The sequence below is a fragment of the Dromaius novaehollandiae genome, chromosome W, assembly GCF_036370855.1.
Source record: "Dromaius novaehollandiae isolate bDroNov1 chromosome W, bDroNov1.hap1, whole genome shotgun sequence".
Lineage (NCBI taxonomy): Eukaryota > Metazoa > Chordata > Aves > Casuariiformes > Dromaiidae > Dromaius > Dromaius novaehollandiae.
The window spans coordinates 52,219,594-52,245,536 of NC_088130.1; the positions used below are offsets into that span (position 1 = coordinate 52,219,594).

General features: G+C 38.2%; 1 protein-coding gene across 1 annotated transcript in view; it reads right to left on the minus strand.

The window, feature by feature from the left end:
* Window positions 1-25,943, minus strand: part of LOC135324498 (integrin alpha-2-like) — a 70,735-nt gene that overhangs the window by 8,615 nt on the left and 36,177 nt on the right. Inside the window, exons 7-27 of the mRNA XM_064501026.1 lie at window positions 25,553-25,701; window positions 24,308-24,458; window positions 23,725-23,890; window positions 22,436-22,509; window positions 20,856-20,994; window positions 18,912-19,057; window positions 18,125-18,268; window positions 15,786-15,989; window positions 14,883-15,019; window positions 13,233-13,372; window positions 11,988-12,139; window positions 10,711-10,821; window positions 10,008-10,090; window positions 9,019-9,160; window positions 7,381-7,473; window positions 6,383-6,459; window positions 6,200-6,283; window positions 3,072-3,174; window positions 2,153-2,263; window positions 1,515-1,619; window positions 1,116-1,229 (exon numbers count right to left, since the gene is read on the minus strand). Of these exons, the coding sequence (XP_064357096.1) occupies window positions 1,116-1,229; window positions 1,515-1,619; window positions 2,153-2,263; window positions 3,072-3,174; window positions 6,200-6,283; window positions 6,383-6,459; window positions 7,381-7,473; window positions 9,019-9,160; window positions 10,008-10,090; window positions 10,711-10,821; window positions 11,988-12,139; window positions 13,233-13,372; window positions 14,883-15,019; window positions 15,786-15,989; window positions 18,125-18,268; window positions 18,912-19,057; window positions 20,856-20,994; window positions 22,436-22,509; window positions 23,725-23,890; window positions 24,308-24,458; window positions 25,553-25,701 (2,625 nt within the window). The remainder of the gene's footprint in view (window positions 1-1,115; window positions 1,230-1,514; window positions 1,620-2,152; window positions 2,264-3,071; window positions 3,175-6,199; window positions 6,284-6,382; window positions 6,460-7,380; window positions 7,474-9,018; window positions 9,161-10,007; window positions 10,091-10,710; window positions 10,822-11,987; window positions 12,140-13,232; window positions 13,373-14,882; window positions 15,020-15,785; window positions 15,990-18,124; window positions 18,269-18,911; window positions 19,058-20,855; window positions 20,995-22,435; window positions 22,510-23,724; window positions 23,891-24,307; window positions 24,459-25,552; window positions 25,702-25,943) is intronic.

The following is a 25,943-nucleotide window of genomic DNA, read 5'->3' on the forward strand; positions in this document are numbered from 1 at the left end:
CAATTAAATAGAAACTAACAAAATGGGAGATAAGAAGACAATTGTGACATGTAATCTTCCCTTCCCACCTCCCAGTGGTAAACAAATTATTTCCAGTCAATTTCTTGCAAAAGTAGCAACCTTTTATTCAGATCTCTCCCTTCTGTGTACCTGTCAGCACTATCCCAGTGTTCTTGATCCAACTGATTTGAAAAATGCATGCTTTAAAGACACGCAGATGCTTCCCTTCAGACACTAGCGTAAGTATACTACGTTATCAAACTGACCTTTTACTTTTAAAGAGCAGAACGCTGAACCTGACAACAACCGTGCTGTTAAATGTCAATACCTAGTCGTAGGGTTTGGCAAACAGACTACTGAGAACTGCGTCATGTTCCTGATGCTCTAGACAAAACCAGGACTCTAAGACAGTTTGGTCGGTTGCCTAGCTGAGAGGCAAACATGGTCTTTTTTCAAAAGTCTGGTAATTCATGATGAATTATATCCTGGAGGACACATGGTGATTTAAAATGGGATAGTCAAGATATTATTGAAGGATATTTTTAAGCATCCTACAGGATGCTATTTAAGCAAGGACTGCTTCCTTGATAGCAACTCTAAAAACGACAAAATCAATAAAAAAAGTTTCCACACCTTGTCTGGCAAATGTAACTGGCAGCACTAACAAGCTTTTGATATTTTGATACGATTTGAAATGATCACTATGTCGGCTATGACGTTCAAAAGCTAAAAGCAACATTATTTTCCAGACTATGACTACACTGTACTGCTGTCCTACATTCAGTTTTGTGGAAACTGTTGTTTCTGGCCCCTTGAATGAATCAAACAGTCACAGCAAGATTTTTTTTTTTTCTTTTCAGCTACAAAGATCTGCATTATCCCGGCATTTTCTTAGGTTTTGTCCTGGACTACAGCTTATCAATTCCATTATGCAAGCTTACTACTTATTTTACTTTTAGATAAAAGTTTTCAATCTGGAAAAATAGATACAATAATGAAAACTAAAGGATGATCTTCCTATATGGGAAAGGTCTCTTTACCTAAGTTTGAAAAATGTCAGAAACTATGAAATATTTGGATATTGATTCACTCACGAAAACACAGTTGATACTCACAGCAGCAAAGGTTCCATTCCAGATTCTGGTAGACACATTCACAAAATACTCCCCCTTCAACATAAGGTCTTCCAGTTTGCATGTGATGGTACTGCACTTTGCATTCTTACAATTCTTCCAGTGAAAACCGCAAAGAGAGGCAACAGTATGCATTAAAAAATACACTTTAACAAATGTTCTTTTAATGATCAGATTTTTTACCCTGGCCTTTGTGTGCGTACAAATTAAGTGCTCGCAAGCTGTGAACGAGCATCTTTTCTTCCCCCTATGGCAGATGCGGTATGTTTGGAAAAATACATAGGCTCCACTGCTGCTCATAAGGATCATAAGGACCATAGGCTCATAAGGATCAGATCTGTGCCCCTATCCTTCTGCACTACAGTGCTCATTCTTACTCACCAGTTCTTTGGAAGCTCGGAAGTTCTCTTTCTTGAAAGATGCAGAATAAGGTCTTTTTCCTATTTTCAGTGGATTTATTTGAGCTTGACAAGTAACACCTCTGGCCTAGAAAAGATGGCAAGAATTAAATTAGATGATGTCATACGCAGTTTATAGTCATCTTATCAGAGTAATATATATTTTTGTGACCAGATGTTGACAATCACTGCTGACTGTTGGAGGCTAGATTGTGAATTATATAATACTAGATACTTTTTGAAAATTAGAGACTGAATGTGTTGTAGGTCAGAATTCAACTGCTCTTATGGTATTTTTTTTTCTCCTAGAGTGACCTGAAAGTTTTGTCCTAATGTAAAAATTTCATACTCTTCCCAAGAACTTGGAAAAGGACCTAGGTGAAGAGTTCCAGGGTCATATGAAAAGTCAGCTGTGGACTGTAAAGATAATCCACTTCTGCCAAGTACTAGAGTAGTGTAGTGCTGTCTTGATCGTCCTCCCCCTTCCCTTTGTGAAGATGCGAAGAGAAGAAAGGGCAGAGATTCTCTGAATCTCAACCATACTATAAAGGAAATAACTGATCTATATGGTGCTGGTTAAACCCCCCAAAACACAGCAGTTTATGTAATTAAGTTCTTCACCTCATCTGTGTCGACTGCAGTTATATACATCAGTGGGTTGTCTTTGTTGGTCAGTTCTGGAAGATGGATTTTTACAGATGCCATCTTTACCGGAATACTTCCTGTTGTTACCTGCAAAGCAAGTAATTCATAATTAATTCAGATAGTTATACTTACATAAGTAAGAATTATTTTGTCTAGCAAGAAAATCATAAATCCAGGATGATTAAGAAAGAATTGGATTTGTATTAGTACACTTACTGCAGTAGTAATTGCATTATACCAATACTACAGCAAAAAGTACACTATATAGTTTCAGGGCCCAGGCTTTCCTTACCAAGCTCTTATTAACTGCATGAAATACTTTTTTGAAAACCAAATATTCTGCCACAGCCAAAATGCCTACTACTTAGTCCTTTAGCATAGCAGTTAAATGAAATGTAAATGGAACATAATTAAAGACCCCCCCCCCACGCCCAAAACGCATTGTCTTGGGACCAACATTTTTCTGAGTTATGTAATAAATGCTGTGATCAGTCTAACTCTTGCATCTGGTTTAAGTGCTTAACCCTTAACCAAACTTCAAATTTCAAAGTCCAAGTCTGAGAAGATTTATTTTAATTCATCAAGTCAGCAGAAAACAAATATGCACTGTGAATAGTTGGCCTAAAGTTAAGCCTTAACCATCCTGTAAAGATGTAAACAGTGCAGGACCAATCCTTCCCCCACTCCACTCATGTGCAGGAAGTAGAGATTTCATCCTTAAGCCCGTAGAGATTGTGAGCATCTATCCCCCAGCTATTCAACTGTTTGGTTGATTCATAAAGCATCAAAATCAGACACTGAAATTAGGAATTTTTTTTTCAACTGCTTTTTGGGAGCAGGCTACCAGGAGGAGGTAAGGCAGCTTCTCGAACTAGAACCAGAAACTTGTACTAACCTTAACTGAAAAGTTGAACGTGGGGCCAATTTCTCCAAAATTATTCACAGTGGAAGGAATGTTATGATCAGAGTACACTTCATAGAAGTTGATGTTGGCAAGCCTAGTTAACAACCGTAAAACAATACATTTCAACTTGGCAGCTGCTATGAAAACATATGCAACTGGATGCATTTTGGTTTGTTATAAGGTACTTATAAACAGAAGTCAGAAATACAATCAGAAGAAAAATCGGTCACTTGTAATGCTGCTTGAATTTTATAAAGTTGGTTAAGAAAATACCCTGTGTACTGAAGCCCAAGCCCTGAGTGAGGATGTGAATGTGGGATAGCAGGGTTGTGCTGCACTGTGGGAGAGAGAAGACTCCGCAGCCTCCTGCACCCCTCTGTGCCTCGCCGTGGTATTGCAAGCTCCCGTCTGACAACAACTGCTACTTTCTGCCTTGCAGGAGTCTCCCTCCTCATTAAGAGCCCCCCTGGACAGTCCCACTCGCTGCATCTATAACAACAAATATGAACAGGCCCCAAGGGAAACCCTGAGCCTAATGCCAAAGGCCAGACTGGCTTGTTTCTGTGCTGCCTAGGTGCTGAAACACACAGGGCACCCTGGCTGTGTGCACGTTACGGATCACGTGGCCCTTTTGTCTCCTCTGGGCCACCTTCTTTATTGTTTATGTTTCTTTTTGTTCAAAATTTCCAAAGTAATGTGATGGCTGTTGCAACCCACCATGACATGCAATTAAGGGTGCGTAATGGAAGGATGCAGTAGGAGAGCCTGTGGATGGTATAGGGGGCAAAGCCAGCTGGGACAGTGCTCAAATACAACAAAAGCATCCCTGTGTGGTACATCACATCCATACTGCTCCTTGTGAGCAGCTCCTCAGGTGAGCCATCCCCAGAACTGTTTCTGGTTTTTCTCCTAGAGGAGGTTAATTTGAGCAGTCAAAAATCAAGCCAGGGAGTGAGTTAATGAGGAGCATGGACAACCATGATTCCATTACACCAGCCCTTACTGCAGCGCAAGCCACAAATCCCTCTTATTTATCCCTCTCCATTTAATCCAGGTAACATCTGTGCATGCGACTGCAAAGCAACACATGCAGTCTCGCAGAGGTACTTCCTGATCAATGGTGTTCCTCCATACTACATCTAGGATCCTTTTCAATTCTCCATGTTTTCTCCCATGGGAAAAGAATGAAAGGGCCTCCTTACAAGGACTCCCAGAAAAGCTGTTTGAATCATTTTCTGCTTCCTCACTGCTCAAATCTCCACTCCTTCCTGGATGCATTATCAGCCTTCTTGTCCTTGCGTAAGTCATTGACAAGACTGACTTCCACCTCTTCTCATGGGAACTTACATTAGGAGAGTCTCCCTATAAAAGTCTCTCTTTAGGAAGACAACACAGTTTTCTCAACTCTCGTCTTTTAAAATGTTGCCTTTTGGCTAAATTACCTGCCTCAAGAAAGAACCATGAGAAGCTGACTGAGTTCTTCATCTCCAGATAGATATTTCCTAAGTGGAGGACAAGATCAAGGACAAAGGATCCAAGGCAACCATTTAAAATTATACCTTGGCTTAATATGTATTCCCCTTAGTTCTTTTAAACTGATTCATCTCCAGGAATCCAGATGCTTTTGTGGCTGAAGTGGTTCCTTCATGTCTTGACATGCATATGCAATTCCATTTTCTCTTACTTCAGGAGATGCACCTGAATTCTAAATGTTTTCTTTGAGTAACTTTTTATAGACTCCCTGCCTGGCCTTTGCTGAAGCAGTGAGTTTATATTGGTATTTCTCAGCTAATTAAATTTGCAGATTCGTGTGCATCATCTAGTTTTCCTAGGAGACTGCTGTGATAGCCACCTAGTTAGATGCTTCTGTATCTCTGTGCCATTGCTAACTTTTTTAACAAACACTCTCCTGCTGAAATGTCTGTCATGCAACTTTCTCAGTGAATCGAAAGAACTTGTGTTGCTGACCCAAATATACACTTGTCAGCAATTAAAACAATCTGAAAAATACTACACAACTCCAGAATTGGAGCACCTGGGTGATGTGAATCTAGGGCCTCAGAATATTTTGGAACAGCTGCTGCAAAGCAGGTTATTAAACAACATCTATACTGGGGTCCACATTCCAATTCAGCTCACTGCATACAGCCTCCAGTTTCATGTGGTTATGGTAGTTTTGAATATTCATTTCCCTCATTCATTGTTGTTGTTCATTTTTAAGCAGGTTCCTCTTTTTATATCCAAGAGTTATGCCTCCATTTCTGTCAGTCTTTGAATAACTGCTGTTTATCTTCTACTAGTTTAGATTTATAAATTTTGGAATGCTTTGGCATTTCTTCACTAACAGTTGGTGACCAAGTGCATGAAATATGACTACATATAGCTTATCCTAGAAATTCAGTAATTTGGAAAGATAAACAAATCTTTTCTTTGATGAAAAGTAAAATAACATATGTTATCTGAGAGTCAAACCAATGTATTTTTGTTTCAGTTCTAATTTCGCTTAAACTGTAACTGAAATTACTCATTTGGAACAGCAACAGACTGATTACTCCTCCAGTGCATCCCAAATGACTGCGAGTTTCAAGGGCTGAAGAGAAGAGATTTCTAGGGCATGAAATGAAGGTCAGTGTTACAGGGATTTTTGTGTCTCTTCCCCCCTGCCTTGCTGGCTCTCCTTACAAAATGCCCTTCTCAGGTATAAAGGACCCCTCAGGCAACAGTTTAATCTGACCATTCTAGGAGATGAGAAAAGGATGATACCAGAAGGCAAAGGAGTAAGTGTGAGCCAGAGGCTGAAAGGAGGGTGGGAAAGTGGCGCTTTATATTATCAAAACCACAAGTACTGTTTGTGTTTTTATGTAGCTTCCATTCATATGAGCATCTGATGCCCTGTAATAATTATACATATGGATCCATAATTGTTTTGTCTGTAATTCCTTAAATGCAAGATTACTGGAAGAGCATAAATTTCTGCTACTACTGATGAAGTCAGAATTTCTTATGACTTCCAAAACAAAAACAAACTTTCATTATTTTTTCAGTGGTCTTTCAGAGGCTGTTACTATATTCAAATGCCTTTTAAAAATGACAGTGACTCCTTTTGTTATTCAGCATACCTTGTGAAGTGAATTTCTGCATCATACCGCAAAGGAATTGATAAACTGACCTCGTTGTCCAAGTCATGCTCTTCCTTACTTTCACTGTTCATCAAAATATATTTAAGTCATATGTTATAAAATTATTTAAAACAAATTAGAACATTAATAACTAATTTGTTGTCATATAATAATATAGGTTACCTTAATGCACGAAAACTTAGAATTGCCATATTCTGAAGATTTTTCAGGTTAAAATCAAAACTAATATCAAAAGATACCTATGGAAGAGACAGGGAACAGATAATAAATGAGTTTATATTAAAACATGGAAAGTACTTACAAATAGAAACATAATTATATGTGCAAAGGTCTGGAATTGCTGTGTACAACTGAATCCCCCACCTATTTCTGTGCACTATTTCAATAATCTCTAATACTGTAGAATTGTTTTGTTCTCACTTTCACCTACAAATTGACATTGTTGCATCTAATTAACTTTTCAGATCTAATTAGGTGTTCTGGTTTTGCATTCTTTTCCTCTGCAGAATGTCATGTTTCTATTCTTTCTGGAAAGTTTCTCACTGCTCCAATTGACTATGTTAGAGGCTGGAAGTCTGTTTCTGTTCTGCCCGAGAGGAATAAGAGATTAAGTTCCCAAGAGGAATGAAAGATTAAATTCCCTAAGACCATGGATATCCTGAGATTTATGCTATATATGACAAAAAGGATGTATGAGCCATCCTAGGGCTGTGTGGGCCACCCCTCTCCTCTCAAGACAACTGTGTTCCTTGCAGAGATTACATTCACAGAGCAGGAAAGGGAGCTGACTCCAGGTTCAGTCAGCAGTAGGAGCTCCACTGCAATTCTGTTCAGTTCCCTGGAGGCAGTGGCATGCCGAGCAGCGGCTCTCAGCTTCTGGTCCCAGCCCTTATACTCCCAGAGTTACAAAGCTCAGTTGCACCTGGGAGTTCTGGCATTTTCCAGGGATAGGGAGAAGTGTGCTCCACAAGAATTTTTTCCCTTAATCTGGTAGAGGTCACTAAAGTTCAGCCCTTAGTTTGGTTCTTTTAATGTCTCTGAAAAGCAAAGGGGAATTTAACCGCAGCTAAATCCAAGAAATCCTCACCAGCAGTAAATGCAGGTGTGGGGGGGTAGTTTTGGGGTATAACACAAAGCTTATTTAAATATGCTAGCGGTACCTGTTGTCCTGTTCTGAAAACAGGATAGCTGATTTGACAAATGACTGTAGTTTGAGCTGTGCCGGTCTGACAAGAGACTTCAGTCCCATCACTCTGCAGAACAAAGACAGAAAAGTCATGTTAATATCAGTTTTTGATAAAATACACAGGAAATCCCCAGGCTTGTATTTTCAACAGAGCATCTATTACATTAAGGAGCAGTCCAAATACATGTTAAGACAGCAATTCCTGGAGATGCACCAGATGGGTGGAGAAGGGAGGCAGGGGTTACAGTGAGACAAGTGAAAGGTAGGAAAAGGCCCGATCCTGTGCAATTTCTTGTGGGCTGTAATGATCTTGTGAGATTGTTTGCTGGACAGTTTGCAGTACAGATCACCTATTGCCTTAACTGTTTTAGTGTTTTCTCACAACATTTTTACAGAACTTTTATAGTCATATTTACACAACCTGACTGAGTGATAAGTACTGTAACTATAGAAGTTAATGTGCAGTTAATGTACTTTTGCAGGAAAAGTCTACAGTCCATAGGAGCTTATATATCACTTCACAGAGTGAAGTGTCATCCTCTCACACCAAAGGAAAGACAAACTCAAAGGCTATAACCAGTTATCACACTGAAAAGAATTCATTAAAATATACTATCTTTTGTTAAAATGCATCCTTACAAAACATTTACCATTCATAAATTATGCCGCCCGCCCCCCCCCCCCCCACACACACACACATTCTCAGCTTATGCATTTTTCCTGCTGTGAAGCAGGCATGTTTTGGGGCAAAAGTTTCACTTGCATGCTTCTAAGCAAAAGGGCTTTTAAAGCAGAGGAAAATTCTAGCTCCAGGGGCACCCTCAGCATTGTGTGGAGTACTTCTGCCAGTTCATTGTTAGGAAAATACTGCTTTTGGGTGGTGATAAATGCTCTTTTTCCCTTTCTGCCTTCAATATAGGGATTGCTCTGGATTTCACCCTTAGTATTATCATGCACCTCTCCAGTAGCAGCCTGACAACATAGGCCAAGCACTGAAGTCTGGATTTCATCCTACATGAATTGTCTGGGAGCAACAGTTCAGATTAAAGATTTACTGCACTCCCCAAAATAGTCTGAAAAATTCCTTTCTTTTCCTTTTCTGAGACAAAATTCATTAGAAGACTAGCTTCTGGTATAGCAATATAGCAATCACTTCAATCTGATTAACTGTCTAGCTGGAATACCTGGCCTTGGCTGTAACACTGTTTCTAGATCCAAAATCTGTGCTTTAAAGCTGTATCCATGCTGCATGCTTGATTTATCATATATGAATTCCCTATGGCACGGCAACTGCATTCAGATGTTGGGAGTCAAGCAGATGATGTGGATGCCAAGTCCTAAAGTACGGAAAAGATGACTGAAATACTGAGGTGAGGTCAAACTCGATGGATGGCCAACTTTTATGCTGAGTTGGCAGTGTCTCTCGCTGACCTTAATAAACTGATATACAGAAGGGAATAATTCTGGTATCTGAAGAAATAAATTGGGAGAGGTGTGTATACACATTCTCCTTGCCTGGGATAGGCACTACTAGAAAGAAAAAACTTTTCTCTAAGAAACTGGAAAATCAGTGGCAATAATACAAACAATTAGGATGGGTATTTCCACGTACTGGTAAAGACGATGAAGCAAAAAACAAGTTGTCCGAAAATGTAGCCTGGATTCTGGTGTTATATGCATTTTCCTTTTTATTTCTCAGTTTCACATTGAACGTCAGCCTTCTGTTTTTGCTGCTGACAACAAAATTCTGTTTGCTGTTGGAAAATAAAGTTCAGTGTTGTAAACAGAGGTATTAGAACAGCTGTGGAAAATGAAAACATATCAAACTTTATTGCCTGTAGCCAACAACAAATAACACAGCATGATCTGTTTCGTAAATTCTACGCACCTAGATCCTCTATTTTCTAAACCTGTTGACATAAGAAATTCTGTGATGGTATTTCTTAAAACTGAAGGGAATTAATGTTTTCTTAAAGTGAAGGATCTTGATTATGTATCATTAAAATCATTTTACTGAAGTTACAAAGGTTCCATCATAGCAGAAACGTTGGCACAGCATGGGCAGCTGGGTAGGATGGCAGCTCCAGGAAAAGGCAGCCCTATCGCTCTGCATACTATAAATATATACATATATTTGTGTATGGATCTGGAAGATGTGCTATCCAAACAGCTGATCTCTACTCCTTAGTGGCACAGCCCACTGCAGGCAACCTGACTGCTCCCCAGCGGAGGGATGGAAATGGCCACTTCAGGGGCTGCTGCTTCTCCCAGTGCTCTCCCTTTTACAGCAGCAGACAGACAGACATTATAGCTCTAAATGATTATTGCGTCCTTATTCCTAAGGTACCAAAATCTGGGTTCGTCTACTCTGATGAAAATTCTCTGCTTATATATTTGTGCTCCTAGCATACCTCTTTTTCCTTGATTATGGACAGAAATACCATTTCTATTCCCCCTCCCCACCTCCACCAGCTAACCTGAATTAGGTGTTGAACTGGAAAGACGTTTCATCCAGAAATTAATTCAGAGTCTACAGACAGCCCAGCTTTTCAAAACTAACAAAATGACCAACCCCAACAATTCCACTTATTCTTCTCTTACCTATCATCTACCTTCTGTTGAACCTTAAGGACAAGATCACAGATACAAAGTTCATCTTCACCACAGTCTTTAATGAAAGGAATCTAAGAAAAACAAAAACATTTCCTGAATGATAGGGCTCAGTCTTAAGACACTACAGTCTGTAGATGATTTTCAACTTCTGTGAGGGGAAGCATACTCTTGTTTTGCAGATGAGAAAATCCTTACAAGGTCATTAAAAGCTTTGACACATGAAGAGGTTAACACTGAGTAGTGTGTTACTACATGTCAACTGATCTATAGTAATACTCTAGATGGGATGTTCTTAACCCATGACAAATATTATGTAATTTAAGGGATTCTGCCTCTCTTTTATTGACTCATTTACTGTAGGTTAAATTAACCTTAATTCCTTCATCTTTGCCATCAACTAGGAGTTCACATGAACAGTTACTTGGGTCCAGTGAACATGCTTGTTATGCCATGCTGACGTGTGTGTGTGTGTGTGTGTGTGTGTGTGTGTGTGTGTGTGTGTGTGTGTGTCTATGCAACACAGACAGAGGCATAAATGGAACAGGTAAATATACTCAGGTATGTGTTTTCAGCTCAGTGACCTAACTAAAACACTTTTCAATTGCATGTGCTTCTTTGGTGCTTGTGGGGGCCACATGTTATGTATCTGTGTATAGGCACGTGTTTTCCAATAGAAAGACTATATACTTACACTGTAGGCCACAGATGCAGGAGAATATATATCAAGGACAGGACTGGAGCCAGGATTTGCTAGGCCAATGTCAATGCGCAAACTGAGTGAATTCACTGCATCAGAAGGTTCCTGTAAAACATGTGTTCACATGATAGCTGACAGCATAACAAATAGTGTAACATTGGTAATTCTATTGTAAATTGATAATATATAGTAAAATAATGTTTAACGTACTGTAAACAAGAAATAACACTGCAGAATTTCATTTCTTTAAAAAAAAAATCTTGTAAGAGTACCTATTTTGGCAATGCTAAACAGTTTTTTGTGCCATTTCCATGATAAAAGTCCTTTTCCAAGCATTCTTAGAAATGCTATTCATCACAATTACTTCTAGGACTAAGAAACATACAGATTCTCTGACGCTACAGAAGCTGGTCCTCAGAAGCAACCATCAGGTCACTTCCATTCTCACCTGGCTGCATAAGTCAAATTCCTACTCCACTGCATTACCAGCACAGACAGTAGCTAGGCCTCTGAACAACACTAAAAGAGATTATATTTCATATCTCCTCTATTTCTTTGCACTGGATGGATTCTCTTCTAGCCCGACAGTTCATGGCTCCACAATGACACAAAATGTGATCAGCAAAATCAAGATACTATTCAGGTATGCATTCAGGTGCAAAAAAGGAAGTTTCAAAGGGACGGATGTAAAATTGTACCTATTTATTCATCTAGATGATTTGCACAAATTGCAAAGCAAAGCAGGAATTAAAGTACTCTGACTTTCTAATTACCTGACATAACATCATGGAAAGCGCTTACTGCAGCTCTCTGGGCTGCATTTGGTCTTTGGTTCTGGAGAAGAATGGAGTTCTGATTCTTTTTCTTTTTTCCAAACACAACCTGTACATACCATGGGCTATTGTGCACCAGAAGTATACCTAAAATGTTTTTAGTCTGAGAAGAAATTTTGCATGAAATTCTTAGCTCTTAAGGAAGAATCTACTCAGAGTGAAATTAAAATCTACTGAAACTGTGAGCTCTGCGTTGGGTCAGACCTGAAGCATGTAATTAATAGTGGCCTCTCTGTCCTAAAAATCCTTCTGTCCTGTGCTGAATAGGAAAGTCGTTATTAGTTTCTTTGAAATTAGAATATAATTGCATTTTTCAGTTGTGGAGAATTTGAGAGAAGTAAATCACTGAGTACATCATGCATGAAATTCATCTTCCAGGTGTTCGACTTGCTCTGCTGATCATTTTTATCAAATGAGGCTGTTTGCAATTGCACTTACCTGTACACTGAAGATGTCGTGAACACAGTTTTCCTCACGACGTACCACAAGATCCCTCTGCATGTACCTTTCATTATTTTCTTTGAATAATCCTCTAGAAGTCACTCTAGAGGACTGGAGATCAGCATCCAATGTTGCATTGTATCTTATGGCTACAAGAAGAATAACAGTAATTTTTTTCTGCCAAGTCTGACTGCCAGTGATCTCACTACAATATTCAATATTACAGAATGGCCAAGCTTTCCAAACCACCCCAAGTATTTTACTTTTTCTGTAGCTTGCTAAACACAGAACATTCTCAAAATGATAAAATTTTCTCTTGTGTTTTCTAAAGCAGTCAAACAGGTTTAAATCCTGAAGTTCTCATCCACAGAGAGCACATTAAATGGCAATCAATCCAGCCTGCACTGCAGATGTCTGAGCCTGTAACTTGGGCAAGAAGCCAGTCAGCAGGGCCAGGATTATACTAGATAAAGAGGCCTTGCAACCATATCCCAGAATTCTAAGGAGACTATAAAGAATCTGCATCTTCTCTTCAATCACATAATAATTTCTGTCTTGTCTTCGTATTATGACTAATACACTGTGGAAATTCTTTGTTATTCTATAGCTAACAATCATGAGTTCCTAAAGGCACTGTATGCAGCACTAAAGCAGTCCAAGTAATGTTACCAAAGCTGTGTACATTTAACTAAATAGCTTCATGAGGTCAATGTTAGTCTCAGAAATATCTGGTGCTCTCCTGTCCTCTGAAAAGGAGAGCTTCTCCCCACTGGCATCTGCAGTGAACTTATGGAAATTATTTTTTGTTGAAGAGAAAAGAAAAGTAGGCAGTCTGCCGTTGAAACCAGCAGTTCGCAAAGGCTCTATCCCCAAGAGTGGCATCTTCCAGAGATATCCAGTTACCCTTCCTAAAGTTTCTTGTGGTATCTGCCGAAGAAAAACTACGGAACTTGGTGAGCAGAGGATGAAGAAAAATTAGCTTCTCACTAATGATATTTCCTGGGGTTTGTTGGACAGTGAAGATATAGCACTCCTGAATATTATTAATCCCTCACTTTTCAAAGATTAATGAGACAGTGATGACAGTAGGTCTTAAAAATACTTTCTCAAGCACTTAAATTTTATACTGATTTCTCCTTTTCTTGATATTCACTCCAGTATTTTATTTGAATTTCCACTACTCATTTGAATAATGGGCTTTTGAAGAAATTAATATAAAACATGCCATCGAAATAATCTTACCCACTTGATTATTTCTCTTAGCAGGTCTAAATGTAGCCTCAAAACATATTTTGACAGTTATTTCTGTGTTCTTGTTCAGCAGACTGATTTTCTCAGGTTTAAATGAGGCAATTATGGACACATTTGCAATGCTTTGTGACCTGAAAAATATTTTTAAAAGACTGCGTGTGATTTTTAAGAGCATCGAGTAACTTAGTAACCATTTTCTATCACTGGTAAATCTGTAAATATAACATTAATTTTTATGGTTCCCCATGTAAACATTTTTTATGCTGCTAGTAGATTTATTTTCCTTTGCATGTAACTGTATTTGTTGTATACTAGTTTTCAATACTGACAATAAATAATTTATCATGTCAAATCAATGGATAATCTTCATCCATAATAATAACTTCATCCTAATGCCCTAATCCTTTTCTTAAGATAACAGAGAATGAAGCTGTTGCCCTTTCTTCCCCCAACAAATAACCTTCTTATCCTCCTTTAGGGAACTCACTGAGCTTCTCTGGAAAGGCGAAGAAGGGTTATTCTTCATTTTTAATTACTACCATACTTTTTCAGAAAAACAACTTTCATGCAATTAATCAAGATTTTGAAGAATAGTTGCAAAGGAACCCTGCATGTAAACACAAGCACTTTAATTAAAAGTGAAACTCATTAATCAGACCAAATGCTGGAGCGAAAGAGAAAAATGAGCATCTTCATTAATCAAACAGACATAAACTGGTTTTCCAAGCACCATAATTTTCTTTAATGCAATTACCACTGGCACCTGCAGGAGTTCTATCGTAGGTCAAAGGTCCAAACTGACCATTCATTTTTAATAATCTTGTTTTATGATGGAGTAAGTAGCAATTTAGTAAAGTTTTTCTTGTTACAGTGGGAGCCTCAGGTGAGAAGAAGGGTGACAGATAGGAAAGCAAACTGTGTTTTCATTTAGCTCCACATGGAAGTAGTGGAAAATACACAGCTCTGAGAGCACAGGGTTTAGATTTTGTGAAGCCTTTCTTCCTTAGTTTGTGAAACTACTCAAATTGCTCTGGCAAAAATGCAAACCCACATGCCAGAAAAGATTTTTTTTGACAGAAATGGGTGCCAACAGTCTTTCACTGCTCTGTGTCCTTACCCTGCAGGACAACTCTCTCACACAGATGAGTTTGTCAGCTAGCAAAAGTCACGGAGGCTGTGGGGGAAGTGTTTTCATCTGTTTCGGTAGACTCAGCTATCAGTTATACCTTGGCTGGTATAAAACCTGCTGTGATAAATACTCCCGAGGAAGCTCCACTCCCTGCGGCCGCCCCGCAGCTCTGGACCCACATGCCTGTGCGGTGGCCGGCAGCGGCTTCTCCTAGCCCTCCGCTCCCTGCTGGATTCGACCCCAGCACCCACCACCACCTAGCTTCACCCCCACGCTCTCCGACTCTGCTCCTGAAATTGGCTTTCAGTGGTTTGACAATACATACTTAAAAGAGGTGTAGTCCAATACTGTTTTTCAACTAGCTACAATAATAGCAATTAGACAGTAACTGTCGGCCCTGAACACATGGAACGAAAGAGCTTTTCGGTTTGTTTGTTTTGCTGCTTAATTAACTAAATGCTCGACTTGCATGTGAATCATGAAGTGCTGCCTTTCTAAAAGAGTTTACTAACCAAAGTAGAACCACATTTCCATCAGCACCAACTGATACATCAGTAGTGTCATCGTCATCTAAGTCTCTATGGCCATCTACTGATCTTCCAAAGAATTGGAGCCGTTGTCCAAAAGCAGAATCTGATCCTAAAATTTTCTGGAAAAGAGAGTTTGATTACTGAGTGGACACAAGAGTGCTTAAGCTTTCAGATAGCAGCCCAAGCAATGGATTTTTGCATACATTCCCTGTACATGAAATGCACTGTTTAAGCAAATACTTTTGCAGATGTTTTCTCAATTTTTTAAGCAGCTTTTCCTCCCCTGTTACAGCAGACAATGAACTAGACTTCCCTGTCTTGTCCCTTGTCTTCCTCTGTCAACTAACGGACTGCTATATGCCATTAGTGCTTACTGGAAACTTTTTCCATCCCACACTGAGCAACTAAAAAAGTAGGAAGTTTAACAGGACTTCTAACAAATAATTTCTCCAACCAGAAAATTTGCATGGAAAGTGACACTGTAATTATAACTACTACATATAATACTGTATATTTATCATTTACAGAGCTGAGATTTATCTAACTTTCATTGTTGTGCATCAGTCCTAAAAATAACAGCTGTCAAAAATGTACAGGAAATTAGTTCACTTCACACACAGGCACAAAAAAAATATAACAGCCTCAGATGGAGCATCCTGCAAGTCATTTTTCTCTGTACACTTCAGCTGTAAGCACCATAACATCATTCAGAACACACTGACAGCTGATGTAAGGAGAGACACAAAACTTGAAATAAGTCATGCAAATAACCATGTTCCTTTAAGAGGATGAAACAATAGCCAATAAAAAGAAAGCCAATCATTCAGTTTTCCTCTAGCAGATCTGAAGGCACTGAGCACAGCATTATGTAAGAAAGTTATTTACCTGAGAATATTTGGTACGTATAGTTTTTTGATATCCATTGTAAATGTAAATTGCTCCAGAGTTTTGGCTTTCCAGTGGTGCACCTATTACAACATCATTAAAGCCATCTAAATCAATGTCTGCAAGTGTTGCAATCGCTGATCCAAAGCGAGAGTTTTCTAACCTTTGTGGACCTTCCAAGAGTTCTTGTTGATCCAAAATTCCCTTTAAAAAACGAAAATGAAGAAAAATCAAAAACACAACTGTCATTTCAGCAAATTAGACATAAGACCAGTATCTATGTGGATTGTTTTTTGTTTTTGTTTTTTTCCTAATATGTTCCCCTTGGACTCCCAGTCCTGAATTCCTTCCCCATTGTATTGCCCATTCAGTTTGCATTATATCTCAGAGTCTTGGCAAATACTACACAGCAAAATTAAAGCATGCTATGGAGTGCTACAGTAACAGCAAATATAACCATATGTATGAAGCTTAAATGCTCTCACTGTCCTCATCTGACTGTTCTGAAAATTTCACAATACATTGAAAAATATGGTTTCCAATTTTGGATTACCAGTTTTTATGCAGAGGGAATGGAAATTATGTAACTGGACATAATTCTTTGAAATAGAAATGGAATTTCCTAACTAAACTAATGCAAAAAACATGTGTTCAAATGCTAAACTCCTGACCTCTCTAGTGCCAATAAGGAAAGAAAGGTTAGAGAACTGTAAATAGTCACATTCATATTAGTTTAAATTGAGCAAATACCTTTCTCATCTTTAACCTCAGTTATCACACTGTACTTAAAATTTTAGAAATTTCAGCCAAGCTATTTATTCAAAATGACTAGAAAAGTATAATGTGCACAACGTAGGCAAGCTACACAAATCCATGTTTTTTTTTTTTTAAGTCATTCTTTCATTATTCTCAACATTTCATTTTAAATAATTTTAAATCTACATTTAACAAAGACTAAAATCTGTAGGGATAGTCGTCTTCTTCAGTTTCCAAAACAGGGGAAAGAAAATCCATTTTTCTTTTCTTCTGTATTTTGTGCCTAATGACACAGTCACAGTGACCAATGTCTGTTGCCAACAGTACAGCTTCCAGTACTTCCATCTACCCTGAAATTGCCCTGAATTGCAGTTTCATATAGGTCTAGGATGCTCTAACATGGGACTGCTGCTGGAAAGGGCAGTCCTTCCTCTCTATTTATTTCAGTCCAGTTTACCTAGTAGAAATGCCATATTCTGTTTTCTCTGATTAATTGCACATATTAATTTTCTTCATATATTCAGATATCCATGATTGTTTGTGAGACTGTTCAAAGGTGCCATAATGTTAATACAAATATTATGAAAACACCTACCACAGGTCTGAATAAAAAACACAGTCAGTCAAGCATCAGACAAAATAACACGGCCTTGCTGACAAAAGAAACAACATGAGTAAGAGCAACCATTTAGTGTGAAAGTCTGCAAACCACACGCCAGCAGAAGAGCATTTATTAGAATCATTTTGGGGCTACTACTTAGGTGTTGAACAGATTTGCCAAAATCAATTGGCAAATGATTGATTAGCAAAAGCCTTAAGCTAAGCTTTTCAGAGAAGTGGTCAACGTTGTGTTGTATTTGTGTACAGTGTCTAGCACAGCACCTAAACCCTAACCAAACTTTTGGTTATGTCTATGCTGCTAAATAAAAGGAGGCCAAGAAGCGACCTAGAGAAGCAGACGCCTGATCATGAATACTGTTGAGCTATTAGCTTGCTTAGTGGCTCCATTTTGGACTGCTCCAGCTGGCTTATTCCCAGGTTATGTACACAAGTGGTTCCAGGGAAAGGTTGCAGCTTGATTCTAGGAAAGAGAAGGGAGGAGACTGCACTGGGAAGGGCTCTGTCCACAGGCCTCTAACCCTGTCCCGTGTAGCTTTGCACCATTTGCCCATGCCCCTATGCTCCATCCCTAGGCAAAGCACATGCTCTGTTTCTCTTTATAAAAACACCACTCACGTTATTTTAAGCACTTTGAACTGGGGAAAAAAAGAATACACCGGGCTTTAGGGTCACAGGGACATCACTTGGGGCCCACAAGAGATCTGGAACCAAGGGTTTTGTGGTACAGATGTGGCCAGTCTGCTTTGGAAGAAGCCAGCCATCACTCTCTGGTCTTCTGATTTAACAGAACAGACAAGGCTGGTAAGTACTATTGCAGTTTGAACTGCTTTTTCCTTGGCAAAACTTCAGTCCAGGGAACAACAACAAAACCCTTCAGCTGCAAAGGAAAATACCTGGACTTGTACCAGGACTGATGAGGATACAAGCACTCAATTCCAGCACCACAACAGTTTCATTCCTACCTTTGTGATGGAAAACATGTATACTCTCCCTTCCTCTTTCTTCAGGTCATTCATAAACATCGGTGCACCTACAAGCAGCACATCTGTAACAGAATCTCTGTTAATGTCCACTGAACACACCACACTGCCAAAGTAGGAGCCAATCTGAAATCAATAATAAGAAAGTCATGTTTATATGTGGACTTTGTAAAGCAAAATGTTTTAGCATCTGATCCTGCAAACTCTTACACCCAGAAATAGTCCAGTACTAATAAATGAAACTGCTCATTGGAACGAAATTATTATATAACATCCTACAATGTTTGCATAATCATGCGTCCACTGTCTTCGTCCAGTAACTACTGCTATAGTCTTACCACTCAGCAAGAAGAATGCAAACAGAGAATCTGATTTACTCTCAGATTTGTCTGATTAAAACGAAACAACAAAACCTTATAAACTTTTAGCCCTTTCTCAAATGAGGAAAAGAGAATGAGCTTCCAAATCCTGCTTTTAATGTCATCTACTTCACAACTTCCCGGGCAGAGTGGAGGTCACTGAGCCTCTGACAATTAGAATTGCTGACAAAATGATATATTAAGTGGCTACATATTTTATCTTTTACACTAAATGAATGATTCCCTAAAATGTTGTTTAAGAGTTAGTTAACCTCAGTGAAACAGTCTAGAGGCAGAAAAAAGTGCACATAAGATTCTAAATGTTTTGCAAGAAATATGAATTTTCAAAACAAATGCAGTGTCATTTACTCCTGTGCTAAAATCTGTGATCATGAACAGAATGTACTTGCCTGCTCGCCTCTGTGGGACTGCACAATTGTGATATTACCATGGCTGTCAACATCATAAACCACAACTCTGCCAGTATAGTTGGATCTTGGTGCACCAGCAACAAAATAGACAGAGTTTTGAGTTGAGAGAATGGCAACAGAATAACCTGGGGGAAGAAGCCAACATACAACATGTGTAAGAGACCATTAACTACAAGTTGTCAGTTCGTTATCCATAAAAGCTGAGAGGATGGATCAACCTGGTGCATTAGTGGCAGAGGACAATACTTCCATACCATGGGTAAGTGGCCACATATGCATCAGTCTTCTGGAGAGAAGAATGACACAGTTGAAGCAGAATGATCGGGTTGAAGCAGGTTTACAGAATAGCATGGACAATAGTCTAGCCTATTCAGTAAAAAGTACACCACAAAAATGTCATGCTTATGAAGGAGATAGGAAAAAGACTGCAAAAAGTAGCCTTGGAACGAAGAAGTGAAGAGAAACATGAGATCAACTTTTGAGCCAGTCTTCAAATTGGAGAGGAACACCTGACTTCTGCAAAGCTCTCAGTGCGTTTTCCCACAGCACACAAAACCACAGCCCAGTACTTTGGCTGAATACAATTGGCCATATTAATAGCTTGTCAGCTGAAGGGCTTATATTGCTTGAACTTCTTTGAACATTTTAATCCTCATCCCCAGTATTATAACACTATTTGCTTTCAAGAAACATCTTTTAATATCTGCAAATATTTTAAACATGAGTTGGCACTGTAAAGCTAGTATTACTACATATCTTACATTTCTGTGGTTTTAGTGCAGTACATTTATTTTATTCAGGAAATTAAGCCACCTAGGCCACCGGTTCCTCACTAATAAGGCATACAACCATTTGAAGTGAGAGGGTGCAGAGCTGAATAGGGGCTGCACTAGCAAGCTGGGCTGAGTTTTTTAGCTTGGGTTCCCCACTTGTATGGAGAGGTCCTGGGGGGACAGAAGGAGGTGGAAGAGAAATGAGGAGACAGCAACATAGTGCCCTGAGGAGTAAGAAAAGGCAATGACATTGTTTGCACCAAAAAGATTAAGAACAAAACTCTAGAAAGTTCCTGGTGGAGAAGTATTGATAGGAAATGATTGGACCTTTTAGGAGTTATTCTAGAAGTGGGAAGAAAGAAAATTCAAAGATATCAGACATGCAAAAGAACTAGTCCTGATTAGGCTGGGTTTATTTTTTCATTGTATCAGATAGAAGTACTACTAAGCCGTACGAAAACAGTACATATTAATGGGGAAAACAGCATTTCATTAAATAACTTCAGGGATAAGAAAGCCAAAGTTGCTTAATATAGTTGTACTATTCAGAGGCGAACTGCCAGAGCAAGCAGGTTGTAGGTTTGCAGAAAAGATTTCACACTATGTGGCAGACAAATAAACTGAGAAAACAAACTGTCTTGCTTTACTGGCTAACAAAAACGTGTTAGAAAACAAATGGGGCTTACAAATAAGACTTCAGTTAAACTGAAGGAATATTCCTAAAACTATAAACTGAACTGGAAAAGGTCAAGAAAAGAGAGAGCACAGATGAAACGATACCAAATCAATCAACTTCTGATCGGCATGTAACTGGGGAAGTAAATAAGGAGTATTAAAATTAAAGGTACACAAAATGATCAGTATGATATAGTAAGTAGCCTTTTCAAATCTCATGATTTCTTATGTCTTTGTCATAGGCCCCAATTATGCTTGCAACTTAGCACATTGGTATTAGCAGAATTTTAAAAAACACAATAGAAGTCTCATTTAGTGATCTATTGACCAGCATAAAATCTATTCAGATGCAAAATTCTTCTTGTTTTTCCAAATCAGTTCTTAACAGAAATCTGGCTAGAACAGAATTTTCAAAGTTCTTTATTGTCTGGATAAACATCTGACACATTTCAAGATTTATATTTCAGCCCTTTACCTAGATATGAGCTATGATTTCTGTCCTGTAGAATTTTCTCAAATACATGACTTGGAAAGGTGGTCACTTTGTTTGAAGCCTCCTGAACTACTGTTCCACTCCAGTCGTAAGCCCCAACAGCACCCAACAGTAGAACATCCTTTAAAAAAATAAAAACAGCGTTTTAGAACTATCTATTTCAGAAAAAGTGTGGAGGATGCTGAAGTTACCATAGGTATATAACATCACTGAGTTTTAGCCAGTGCTGTAGTCTAATGAATGCAAACAGTTGCCTGGAGTTCTTCATAGTGTTACCATCTCTGTGCTGGAATTTACTTCCCTATTAAATGGCATTATCACATTATTGAAAGAAGATAAGTGACTTTTTTAGCTCCTAGGCCACTACGACTCGAGATAAAATGGATTAAAACACTGATAATCTCTTAGCCTGTCCACGCTGTGGTTGGGCTTGATAAGTCTTTTAGGTACTCATGATACTCAGAAAAGTGTCAAAGTGGTAAGTAAGAAGGAACGAAAGCCCACTTTTTGTGGGCTTCAGTTTTTGTGTTCAAATGCAAATGACAGTACACAAAAGCTGACAGAAAAAGATATAAAATTTCATCTTCTACGTGTATTGTAAGGAAATGTCATTGAGAGGACAGTTAAATCTAAAATCCAAATGAATATATAGACAACCTTTGACTTCATGCAGAAAATAAATGTAATTTAAATAATTCATATTATTAAAATTCTTTCATCACTTAACAGAGGTATTGTGCGATAGAAACAGGATGTACCACTTTCCTGAACAAACACTAAAACATTTTTAATTTTTGCCTTTTCCTAGTATCAAGTGCTCAGTAAATCATAACTTTAATTTGCACTAACATAGAGAACTTTTTAAAAATTATTTCACTCATTTTTAAGGGCTGAGAAAAAGGGATAAGACTTCATATATTTTCAGTTGGAAACTGCTTGAATCACAGTTGGATCTTTACAGAGAGGGCCTACTTGGTCAAGATAATATTACAACTGATTAGCATGAAAAATAGAAACAATAATAAATCAGATATAAGTGAAATGTACTTTAAACAAATGTTATTAATGCTATAAATACTGGACAAATTCTTTTCAGACTTGATTTATTTACATCCAGGTCAGTGCCCAGAAACAAGACAGTTTTACAATATTGTTTCAATTCTTCTGAGTTATTCAACTGCAAAATGTCATGTTGGAACAACGGAGCTTTTCAAGCTACGTGAACTCAGCAATCACCGAATTCCTTGGATTAACTTGTCTCAAAACCATTATAATCAAAGAAACTATTATTTAGCTTCATTTATTAATGCATATCTTTTCCTTCTCAGAAATATATACCATCAACAAACATATTAGAAGTCATTTTTGTGGTGTTGAAGTAAAAATAAAATAAAATAATAATAATTTGACACTATCCTGATGTTAATTATAGTAACCTTGACATTTGACACTAATCTTAAAACTGGGTCATCATTTTATTAGTCCTGTTTTGTTGCATTTCTATGCATTCATGTCTACATAATCACATCTATTTATATGATTAAATAATTAAATTCACATACCTTTTTCTGTGAGTAATATGCACTGAAGCCCACTTGTGACATTTCCATTTGGAATGTATCGCCTTGATCTGTACCTGGTGTAAAAAGTATTTGCATATGTTTAACCTTACAGAACAATACAGTAGATCCAGTTCTGCTGCCTTTGAGAGTAGCAATATGAGGACTATATGTAATTTGTCCTCTTCACCAAATCTATCCATTCTTCTTAAAATATTTCCAACATTTACAAACAATGGAAATCTAATATCTGATAAATAGTAATATATTTTGCTAAAAGTTCCTTCAAAAGAGGCAGATGATGATGGGAAAGATGGCTTGTAACAGTCATGCATGGTACTGTCTGTCACGGTGGCTAATGCGTTTTCATGTTCTCTAGGAAGCACTAATAATGCACTGGAGTTAACAAGTTCAATAATTGAATATTTACAACCTTCAAATGAATGTTTATCATCATATTTGCTTTCTAAAAACTGTTGTAATGGTCTTAAATACTGTGATGTGCAGGAAACTTTCTTATGCTAAACAGATGAGACTCGAGTAAAGAACATAACAGGAATTCAGTAGGAGTACTTAACAAAACCCAGGAAGAAGAAGGGGCTCAAATGATCCACTTGATTTCATTAGCAGCATGGGCCTGGTTAAGAACAAAAGCAGCTGAGAGAGAGGGGGAAGATTTCACCTTGAGCAGAGTAAGGCTGCAACCACAAAAGCTTCTCAGAGAGGGCTGAAGTCTCCCAAGCAAGGTCTAAATTTGACTTTAAAAAGCTGGCTTTCAGGAGATGAAGTGCCATTGACTTATCTCTTCAGCATCTTCATGCAAGTTGTACACTGACAACTCTAGGCAATGCTAGGAAAGGAGTCTGGTAAAAGCTACAGATTGCATTACTGTACCTTGGCAATTTTTGATTTGCTTTTCATTTTTACACTTGCTTGGTGTTAACAGAGAAACGCAGGTGAATCTAACAAGCAAAAAAGATACCTTTGCTTCTCCAGTGATAGTAGGTCTAAACACATTTGAATGCATATGGACAAACCCTCAGAAGATGCCTGAAACCTACGACTTTATTGACATTTTCAGAAACTGGGGGACAATTCCCACCAATCTGCCTCATTAGCTGGGAGAATAACCGGGGGACAGGCTGTGAAAACCAGAGCCCTTTTGGTAAGCAGCGAGCAGCCCACCGTTCCAGGTACTCGTGACTTTCACAGTAGTACACTGAGATGAAGCCAATTTAAATCCTCAGCTGGAAGAATCTGATCTGATTTTTTAGATACAATGAGTATTTTACCTTCTATGCTAAAAATGCGCTCGCCAAGTGTTCCTGCTTCTTCTAGCAGTGCAGCCTCAGATGACACATTAAAGAAATACTTGTCTGTTGGATGACTAGCAATTCCTTTGATTTCTTTGATTAAGTTTTTAGTATCAAGTTCATGTCTGATTAAGTAACCCAAAACCTTGAGGAAAAAAAAGAACAAAAAAGGAAGAAAAGAAAACTATGGTGTTACTCCATTTCCTTCTGTATCACCTGTATTCAATATTTACAAAACAATAAAAATAAAGTTACTTTCATTCATATTACCAAACTGCTTATCAGACTACATTCCTATACAATGGACCATTCAAATAGTAAAAGACAACTAGGGCAAACCCTGAAGTTGCTCAGGGTATATTAGTTCTGCTTTTTCAGCTAACTAAAGAGAGCCAATATTCCACTAGTTCATACAGATGAATTCCACCTAGTTTCAGTCTCACCAGTGTAAACAATACGTGCATTATATACAGCTTATATATAGAACACACACATTCATGCATATACACCAAAATGACCTTTCCAAAATTGCAATAACATACATAATTATAGAAATACTTACAGCAATGCCAAATCTGGTTATATTGTCTTCATTGCATTTACCTATCACTGCTTGCAAGTTGGAGCCATCATGTGATTCACCATCTGTTACAACGACCATTACTTTCGTGGCTGTTGGGCGTCCCCCCGATTCGGGAGAGAAGGCATAACGTCTGTTATAAAATATTAGATGTATCAGATGTAAAATTATAAGGGATGGAATTCTGCCTACATATTTAAATAAATGTGTTCATCATAGACTTGGAACAAACTGCATCCGTAGTGATTTTTTATTTCTAAGTTAAAAATCTTAAATAATATTTTTCAATAGTGCTCCTGATAGTTTGTTCTCAAAGCACAGCTCAAAGAACTGTCAAAAAGATAAGGTAGGAAGTGGGGAAAAAATAAAAACAAGTATGGCTGGATATTGCTGGTAGAAATGTAGATTCTAGGAAAAACAAATTTTTTGTACAAATATTTCTGAATAAAATGTTTTTTTTGTCAGATCTAGCATCAAAATTTTTGTGACACCAGAGTAGTCAGGAACTGGCTCCACTAACTTCAAACAACAGGTGAGGTAGACTGAAAACAGGTCTCTTCATACTACCAAAAATTTTGGTTCCACTTAAGGAAGAATCTGTCCGTAAGTAGGCCATTGATTCAGTTGGTATTTAGGAAAAAAGTATAGTCCTTGACCCAACTGCAAAACAGCATCTTCCTAATGAGGAACAAACCTGATTTGTATACGTATTCAGAGTCATGGTAGGTCATTTTAAGTTCTTCCTATATTTCATACTGCTAGTGCTGCATTGAGAGACTGGCACTGGACAAGAGATTTTATTTTCCCTACAGTCAACCAAGGCCTGACTTGCAAATACAAATGTTACAGTCTCCCTGAATCAATGGATAAACTTTGCTCCTTTCAACAGTTTTGTATCTTCCCTAAAAGATTGTCGGCAGTGTTTGGTGCACTGTCATGTTAAGGCATTTCAGACAGTCCCTTGGGTTCCACAACTACTTTATTAGGGTAGAATTTAACCCAATGGGATATGCTTTTCAGCAAGCCTAGTTTATGCATCCCTATACTGTTCTGCACTGGGCACTGTAAATGTACCTGGTGGATTCTGCCTGGTGCTGCGAACCTCCTCAGAGGCTCTGAGCACTTGCACTCCCAATGGGACAAGAATCAGCAAATGAAATTCAGGACGTGCTCATCACCTTGCTGGATAAGTTATGTAGTACCACAGTAATGATGAATGTGTTTTACCTTGCATAGTCAATGGCTTTGAAAGTATTAGTCAAATCTCCTCCCTTCTGATAGGTTCCCTCCATTGCTTTAACAACGTCATCCTTTGCTTTATATTCATTCAAGTTGAACACTATGCGTGGATCATTACCATATTGAATTAAACCCACCTATACAATAAAGAAATTATGTTAGATTATCATACGTTACTGTTATGCAGAATCATGAGTTAAACTATTCATCAGGCCGGAGTAAAAGATCTACAGATGCATGTGGGGTTATCATTTTCTTTCAACACATGCAAAACCAATTAATACATGTTTGGAAAGTAAAGAAAGCTAAATACTCTTGCATATTATGTCATTTATTATGTACTACAATATGTTAATGCAAACAATCTGAAATTGTAGTC